Below are 9,844 nucleotides of genomic sequence, written 5' to 3' on the forward strand. Positions count from 1 at the left end.
GAACATTGCAATTCCGCTTCGAATTCCTCACCCCCGGATGGCACCATTCCGCGCCCCCATATGTGGGTTATGCACGGTGTATATTCATCACCACTGAAAGTTCTGATAAATTGCTACAGGGATCGAATGTATTCAGGTGGAAAATTCGAAGAGTTGATTCTTTTCCATCCACGCCTAACTAGTATGAATGAATTTTTTCTAGATCTTTATCTGCTATTGAATCTTTCATTGTGGGTAAGGCTAATTGTATTCGGCGCGCTCGCGCAACAGATTTTGTATATAAGATTTATCGCTTATACAATATTTGTCAGCATCGGACTCATATTTCACTCGATATTCCTATACTCTAATCAAAGTACTGAAAGTACCGATAGGAGTTGATTTTGACGATTTTCAATAAAATTTAATGTTTGATACTTTGTTCACAACTTTTTCAAATTATGTTCATTTATGCTTCACAAGAAAGATGTGAGAATTAAATGAAAAAAGATTCTACAGAATCAAAAAGGTAAGGTTGTTTTGATCACCATAACATTAGAATGATTAAAGTAAGACTTTTCCTCTGTTCTATCATTTTCAATAAATTTTAAAGTATTTCTCTGACCTATAGTTCGTTTAAAAGGGCTATTAATAGCAAAACCATTTCTGTAACTAAAGTTACTCCCCATCCTCTGATAAAGACAAGTTAATCTTTAGTAGTATTATTTTTAAAAGTAACGAGGCATCTTGTTCAAACACTTATACCAATGTATGGTAGCTTATTGCCATGCAAATCAAGTCTTTAAAAGGAGGTTAAACTCTAGAGTATAGGGTCATAATGTAATACTGGTAATTTTATTTTGTTACATTGACGTCGGTAGCAAATTGAAAGGGGGGGTTAAGTGAAAGGAAAAAAAATAAATTTCGAACCTGAAAAATCTTAGCAAGACCCCCCCCCCCAAAAAAAAAAAAACCAAAAAAAAAAAAACCGAAAATGTGTTTATTGTCCAAATAAGAAAATCCTATTTCGTGAGGGGGGGGGGACTTCTTTCAGTACCAATTTTTTTCTTTCAAACATTACCACTTACACTACCACTTACCCTTCTTCTAGGACTACACTGCCTTGCCTGATGAGAGTTGGGGGAGGGGGGACTTACTGAGCTACGCCCTAATGTTGAATACCTATATAATGTCCATCATTATAACTCCCCCCCCCGATTCCGATGCCTAGGTGTTATGCATAAAGTTGATTTATAAAAACAAATGAACTAAATGTTTTTTAATGCTATAGTTAAAGTTTGGAGATATAACTATTAATATACAATATGTATGTAGAGAGAAAGAGAAAAGAGAAAATAGGTCAACTAAAAAAATGCAGTAAATTTTGGATTACACTTGCACAAATCGTGGTTAGACATGCATGGGTCAAAGGGGATCCGGATCCCTGGAAGATTCTATTTTTTTAAATTGACATAGTAAAATTACTAAAGCTATGTCTCAAATCCTTTTCGCCTTCCGATTTGAGCCACCACCTCCTAAAGAAAATTTTCTGGATCCACCTAACCAAAAAAATACAATCGGACTCGGGGTGTCGACTTGAATATAGCCGATAATGCTTAAATCATAAATAAAATCGCTGTCATTTGTGTGTTTTAATGCAGGGAGAAAATACTTGTGTGATATTGGGATGAGATGGACGCGCTGGTGCGCCGACGCGCCGAATACAATTAGCCATGGGTAATATTCCTGGTGTTAAAACCTCTTCAGATTTATGATGTTTCATTGAGTCCAAAATAGCACGAGATGGTACGACAAAATTTTTGATTGTTTTGGATTACTTTGTCCCCTTTCAGAATGTCCATTGTGTATATTTCAATTATTGTTTAATCCTGACATGAAACGAAGACATTTGCATTTGAATAATTCCAAACCGGTTCTCCAAAAACGTTTAACTATATCTCTGTATCTCATGAAGGAAGAATTTTCTAAAGAATACCACTGGACCACATCTCCAAATAACCTCCAAGCTGTATTATATAGAGGAAATGATCCTGTTGATACCAAATTGATAAATTTCAGCAAAGTGTCGAGCTGAATTGGGAAAAAAAATAAGGGGAGGATGGAAATAATTTCTTCGATATTATGATCACAATCCACAGTATCCGAGAATGTCATTGTACAGTGTTGAAATTCATATGGACTATCATTCTACAATCACATGTTACAGAGGCATCGTCAGATTGGAGGGGATTTGTGCAACCTTTTTTTTTTTAACTTGATCCGTTGGTTGAGTCATAAGAACTGTAAACTTTGAATTGAATTTTTTTTCGAGACATGATTTTGAATACATGTAATAAATTTGCCTTGGCGTTTATTTCATTTGAAATGATTTTAAAATTGTGTTCTTGTTGTTTGCGTTTCCTTATTTCTTGTTTCGTTGTATCTGAGATATTCATTAGGGTGTCCTGTGATCAATGATTTCGTGTAAATTTTTTTGTCTGAAAGTGGCAGTAGTAGCACACAACAAGAAGGTATTCCTCGATTACTGAAAGAAGAACTATAATTTATCCTAAAATTTCCAATGAAAAACGCACCTAATTTACCAACGCCTCGTACAACGAAAATACTTTCCCGCACAACGACAAATATAGTAAATATTTAACAACGGATATAGTCGTATTTTCACGGAAGCTGTTAAATTTAGGATAATCTAATCATAAGCAGTAATAAATTACGTTTGCATACTAAAGAACTTATATTTCACATTGTTTAGTACAATTATTAACGAATATGGGATGAACTTCAACATGGCCATGCATCTTTTCAAGTCTTTGTACAATTATACTGTACACTTCCAGTTTTTTAGTATGTGGGTTTGACACTGTGAAAAGTATCAGTGAATATTCGATGTGGCCCCTTGGCCTCTAGATAAACCTTTTGAAGACAGCACTTAAATCTTCCTCAAGGTCGTAAAATTAAAGGTTGTTCCATTAGATACTTTGAAATTCAAGCCGTCTGACGGACAGAATTTATATAATGCGCCGTGAATTTCACTATATAATTTATACTGCCCCGCCATAGCAAATATGGGGCCCTGAATTTCACAACTGCGATAGGGGACTTAATGCTGATTATAATCATGACAACACAGTGACTGCTTGATGTACAGGAGTAAAGAAGAAGATTTTGATTTTAGTGGTGTTTGGCCCCACCCTCCGGCCCCAGGGAGGCAGGGATCATGAAATTCACATTTTTTGTTCCCCTTTACCTATAGATGCTTTATACCAAAATTGGTTGAACGGTTGCAGAGAAGAAGATAAAAATGTTCAAATGTTCACGCACGACAATGGACGAAAACAAATAGCAAACCCGAATTTACTCAGGTGACCTAAAAATCATATTATTAGTTTTTAGGAATAACAACAACAAAATGAATTCAGAATTAAAAGATTGTCAAAATGTACACATTTATTTTGAGAAATACTTTATTAAGATCGTTCATAATCTGAAAATTAAAATTTATAATAATAATATCATTAACAGTTACATTAAGGGAAATGTAAAATAATGCATCAATGCGTCAATTCAACAATCATCATCAACAATGAAGAATCTTAAGGAATAACCTACTGAATTGAAAAACCATAATTCCTCTTATGTTTGGTGATTTGTTGAGCTTAATGAAGCTCTTTAGAAAAGCAATAATATTGTTAATACATTTTATAAATCTAGAATCATATATTCGTTGTTTGGGATATACAAGTCTTTTCTGTTTGGCATTCTTTATCGACAAGGTTGTCCGGTGAGGAAGAACTTTCAAGCAAGTTATTTATCGCACAATCCAAATTTTCGGGCACTGAGGAAGTTTCCGTCTGGGTGTTCATAGTGCAATCGATAGATCCATTTGCATGTGATGACTTGTCATGGTTGTTGGTTATGCTTCTAAGTTCCCAATGCTTACTGCTGTTGCTCATATCCTGATTATTTGGAATCAATTCAGCATCTTCCCCTAGCATGGCAGAACTTAACGAGATTGCTCTACAGGTAAATGCAGCTCTCAAAAATTTTCTGAAAGTTTTACTCATAAAACAATAAATTGCAGGATTAAGAGACACTGTGATATAAGCAAAACACGGCGCAAATAATTGCAAATGATACGAAAATGTCGTCGCTGGAACGTTTAGTGAATTCATTATTGCTGCTACGTGAAGAGGTAGCCAACAAACTGCAAATGCCAGAGTTACGACAAATGTCATCTTCACTATCTTTCCTCTTATTTTCAGTGTGACAAGTGCCGCCTGGTTTAGTCTGGCACCACGCCTCAAGTGCGCGCGTAGTTTTTGAGCAATCTGAATGTAACAAAACCCAACCAATGTCTGTGGAATCAGATAAAAGAAGATAAACATGCAGGCTGAGTAAGCTTTTCGTTCGTCATCTTCCATTTCCTCCACACAAATGGGACGAAACGCCTTCACTTCCCGCACAACCATTAGTACCCATGAAAATACGAGGAAGGAGAACACCCAAAGAGCTATGATAATATAGCACGTGTTTTGAGGAGTTCTGCAATTAAGAAACCGTGGTTATTAAAAAATATATGTTAATAAACATTGTCAATTTGATAAGATAGCACCTAGTGGACTTCTTTTACGAGTAGCGCTGACTTTTACAGTTGACAGCTTACGTTTACACTAGAACGATGTACAGAAGCTCTTTTATGATAAAATATTTTGCTCTACATTAAATTCAACCAAAATAATGGGCTATTTCAAAATGTAAATCAGTTGTACTTAAAGAAAACTACAATCACCCTACCCTCAACTCCCGGTCTTCACATGTTATTATCCCTAACAACATTAGGGGCACTACCTATGACCACTAGAAAGGTGTTCTTATCTATTATCAAATCCGTACCTCCATACATTATGCGGGTTTAAATGTCAAGTAAACTGTCAACTGTGTAAGTCAGTGCTTCTCGAAAAAGTCCATTAGTGTAACAAAATTAAACAGAAATGTAACGAATAATAATCAAGCTGAAAATTCACATTTTGTCCGGCGTCCATCTGTCTGTAAACTTATATTTGTATATTCTTCTCAAGAACCACTGAACCGATATCAACCAAATCCCTGGGTGAGGGGATGGCCAACACAGTGTTTGCTTTCAAAGACTTCTAAAATACGATTGTAATCAAAACCAATATACAAAGAAAACAACTTAAAAAGTTCAAAAACGATTTTATAAGATCTTTACATTATGTAGAGCGAAATATGAAATGAGTGACGTTTCAGTTTCCGGCGGAGAAATATCGGTTTGATGCATATTCCTCAACAACTTACATCGAAGGATTGTATGGAGCGTAGTGGAGTTAATTGAGGATTGTTTACGTCACACGTTTGGTCCGAGTGATTCAAATGCAGATGATTTTGATACATGAAGGTCGTCGTCAAAATCGAAATGTTGAATTGAAGTCCATATCAAGATAGATCTTTTCATATAGCACTCGATACTGCTACACAATGATATATTATAATATATTACTTGATTTTTAAGTTAACGTAATTTTATGAAGTCTTTCAGTTCTCGTTCAATCTATGTTTTACTTTGCCTGCAAAAAAAGTTGTTCGTTTATGCTTTACTGAAAATAATATGTCAGCTACGATTAGTTCTGGCTATTATCGTTATATCTTACCTGTCGTTATGTCATGTAAGATTGTAGGATTAATAATACAGGGGAAATGGGGTGGATTTTACATTTCATCCTTTGGTAGCCATCAGACTTTACTAAAATCGTGTTTTCCGGTTTGGTGACCTATATGCATTTACTAATTAATGCATTGTTCTGTTCAAGTTAAGAATATTGGATCGTATTCTACAGTTTTAGTTGTGTGTTTGAGGCTATAAGTTGTTCTTTATTGTTAGCATAAGCTTGATAATCAGTCGGCTCTGCCATTGAAGGTATATTAATTCGTCTAGTCAAGTTTATTTTATGTACTCCATTTCCAGTTGCTAGTTATGTTCCCCAAACAAGTTGGGGAACTTTGTTTTTATCTGTTTCTTATTATTATGTTCCCCAAACGAATTTGGGGGAACTTTTGTTTTACTCTGTTTTTATTATTATTATTTTTAAAGGTTTCCGTTTAGACAAACCCTTATGCCTTTTTTTTTATTATTATTATTTTTTTTCCCCTTTTGTAATTTCTTTTTTTGACAATATCTCAGAGATGACTGGACAGATTTTTATGAAATTTTCAGGGATGATGAGATCAAAAATATCTTTAAATGTAGTTTACAGTTTTTCAAAATTCACTTCCGGTCGTCAAATATGTCCAATTTCCGTTTTTCAAAAAGTGATCATGTCCGGACGATTTAGAAACGATAACAGATTAAGACATAAAACTTTCATGAATAATAGATCATGATAAGTAGATTTGTGCAATCCTTTTAAAATGTCCCCGTCACTTCCGGTCGTCACAGGATGTTATCTAATAAATCTAAAATTTAAACTTTTTTTTTTATTAAACTTTTTTGCATCACATTATAGTATCTTATTTGTACTTTCTAAATTTGTCAGTCCCACCGTAAAAAAAAACGACAACTTCCGGTTATAAGAGAAAAACTGCATATTTTCAGTATTTTTTTCCCATAAATATATTTTATAGATAAAGTATTTGTAATGATTTTTGGATATGTTATTCAGACTGCAAATGTCTACAGTGACGTCAGATATCTTTGTAAAATTCACTTCCGGTCGCGTGATTTCCTGTCCTCAAAATGAGAAGTTATCATGCTAGATCTCGTAAAGGAAAAAATTAAGACACCAAACTTATACAATTGGTAGATCTTGATGAGTAGGCAAATTCAGTTTGGAAAAGATTTGCCTCACTTCCGGTCGTAACGGGAATTTCCAAAAAATCAAAATTTTCAAATTTTCTTTTATAAAACTTTTTTGGCATGACGTTATACTATCTTTTTTGTATTTTTAAAATATATCAGTCCAACTGGAAACAAAAACGTCAACTTCCGGTTTTAAGAGAAAAATTGCATTTTTTTTTTTTTTTCTTTCTCCTAAATTTTCTTATACATGACATATTTGTAATGATTTTTGGATATGTTATTCAGATTGCAAATGTCTACAGTAATGTCTAAAATCTCAGGAAAATTCACTTCCGGTTGCGTGATTTTCTGCCCTTTAAAATTGTAAATTATCATAGCTAGATCTCGTAAACGATAAGGTTTAAACCCAAATGTTTCAAGTGGTAGATCTTGATGATTAGGCAAAACCAGTTGGGATAACTTGTCCGCCGTCACTTCCGGTTGTCACGGGAAGTCATCAAAGAAATCAAAAAATTCAACTTTTCTTTTAGAAATTTTTTGCATCACATTATAGCATCTTATTTGTAGTTTTGAAATATGATAGTATCACCGGAAACAAAATCGACAACTTCCGGAAAAAAAGGAAAAACTCATAATTTGTTTTCTTTCCCATAAATACTTGTTATAGTTAAAGTATTTGTAATAATTTTTGGATATGTTATTCAGACTGCAAATGTCTACAGTAATGTCTAATATCTCAGTAAAATTCACTTCCTGTCAGAATTTCCTGTCCTCAAAATCAGAAGTTATCATTACTAGATCTGTTAAGGGTAAAAATTAAGACACTAAACTACTAGGGGTGGTAGACCTTGATGAATAGACAAATCCTTTGAGTTTAAGATCATCCACCGTCACTTCCGGTGTCCAGGAAGTGATCAAAGAAATCAAAATTTTAAACTTTTCTTTATGGAATCTTTCTTAGAATTACCTTAATAGCTTTTTACTAGTATTTTCAAATTGAGTCCCATTGGAAACAAAAACGACGACTTCTGGTTATGAAAAAAATATAAATTGAGTTTCTTACTCTCCCATAAATATTTTTTATAAAAAAGATTTGAAATGTTTTTGGGACATACCTTCTTACAGATAATTAGAGGAGAACGGAAGACCTTCTTTTTTGGGAAGAAAAGATTTTCAGTTAAGTTTCCGTTCACAAGGGAAGTTTAAAGGGTTTTTGTATTGTTTCTTTTTTTTATTTTTATTTTATTATTTTTATTCCCTCCCTTTTGTAGGGATTCCCAAATTAAATTTTTCAAATTTTTTATGAAGAGGTTGATATTAATTTATAAAAAATTGTTTTTTGAAAAATTCACTTCCGGTCCAAAGTTATGGCCGATTTTCAATTTTAAAATGGATTTTGTGGTAGTTTTCTCGGAAACGGTTTTAGGTAAAGATATGAAATTTACAGGAGTATTAGATCATGATATTCTATTTGTTTTGAAGTTGTTTTCGTGTTTTTCCCAAATATTCCTGTCCGAACCGGAAGTGAATTTGTTTTTGGTCAATTTTTTATTTTTTTGTTTTTAGATATTTTTCAAGATATTCTTATGTAAAACAGACATTTTTCTACAAATACTAAATATATAATTTGTTTTTAAATCAGATTCCGCATTTTTTATATTTTCGGTACTAAAATTTTTCTTTTTTACGTAGTAAAAGGTGGGTAAAGAAAGATAACTCTGACCTGTGAATGAGAATAGAACTTTCGAGATAAAGGCGGAAATAGTATTGATGACGTTAGAGACATATATATACGCTCTCCAGATCAACATATTTACACATTCAGTATTCTCTCTTTTGCATGCTACTTAATTCAGTATAGGTAAAGTTTAAATTTGACTGTGTAGTGTTAGTCTGTATATTGCAAGTTTTTGATTTACAAATTTATATCTAAAAAAAAATATCCGTTCTGTGTCAACCATAGACCTCGATTTAGGTCTATGGTGTCAACTAAGCACTTTGAAGAAAATAATATTGTACGCAGTATACAATACAGCGATGTATATACAAATTATTCTACAGAAATACTAAATATATTATTCATTCAATCGGATTCTTCCTTTTGGAGATTTAAGGTCCCGTCAAAAATTGTTTTTCTCTATTTACGTGGTGACAATAAGTAAAGATGATAACTCTGACATGTTAGTGGGAAAAGAATTTTCGAAAAAAGGCGGAGGTAGTATTATGCTTTGCAGACTTAACCTACACATTCCACATAAAAAAATATTAGACTTTGATTTTCCATATCCATTTCTACATGTAAGATTAAAAAAATTTAATTGATCCACCTTCTTACTTTGATTACGGCAACAGTCCCTTGTGCACGTGCGGTAAAGTTTAGGACCATATCATTTTTTTTCGTACGTCCCAAGTAGGGAACCCCCAAAATAATTTTTACATAAATGTTTACATTTTGACAAAATCCACATATTAGATCACTGCTTATTGTGGGGGGTTGATTCACTGAATAGTACAAAGAATGAAATGTGTAATTTACATGTATAGGGAGAGGGCGTTATAAGTTTTCAGAACTTGTGCTCAATCCCATTGTAATTATATTACAATAAAATCTGTTCAAATTACATGTAAGATTACGTTAGTTACCGCATTCAGTATATGTATAGTTTAAAGTTGCCAGCGTAGTATTTCATTGATAAATTTAAGCCTAAACTAAACAGATAAATGTTCTGATTTAATCAATGACTGTTAATATTGTTTTTAAAATTTATTAATTATTGATTGTTATTGTGTAAATATGTATCATTTACAGTGTCAAGTCTATTTAATTTGGCGCTTTCTACGGACATATTTTGCGCCAAATTTTAACGTTGTCCTTTAATTATGACGTCATAATAACGACGTTATCATGTCATGTTGCTATTGTTATTCAAAATCCACTGAAGAGCCGAATGGCGAAAGCGCTTTGGAATAAAATGTGATCATCTTTTCCAAACTCTGGATTATTATATATATATATATATATATATATAT

The 9,844-nt window shown here is 33.0% G+C and overlaps 1 protein-coding gene across 1 annotated transcript; it reads right to left on the bottom strand.

Annotated features, from left to right (window-relative positions):
• Positions 1–3,599: 3,599 nt before the first annotated feature.
• LOC134246452 (galanin receptor 2b-like) lies at positions 3,600–4,903 on the bottom strand. Its single transcript, XM_062728823.1, has 2 exons — positions 4,815–4,903; positions 3,600–4,542 (listed from the first exon to the last, which is right to left on the bottom strand). The coding sequence occupies exons 1-2, from the start codon at positions 4,901–4,903 to the stop codon at positions 3,714–3,716; spliced, it is 918 nt and encodes a 305-aa protein (XP_062584807.1). The 3' UTR covers positions 3,600–3,713.
• Positions 4,904–9,844: the final 4,941 nt, after the last annotated feature.

This window comes from Saccostrea cucullata, unplaced genomic scaffold (genome assembly GCF_032062105.1).
Source record: "Saccostrea cucullata isolate Sc308-1 unplaced genomic scaffold, CSIRO_AGI_Scuc_v1 ctg13569, whole genome shotgun sequence".
In the NCBI taxonomy this organism is placed as follows: Eukaryota; Metazoa; Mollusca; class Bivalvia; order Ostreida; family Ostreidae; genus Saccostrea; species Saccostrea cuccullata.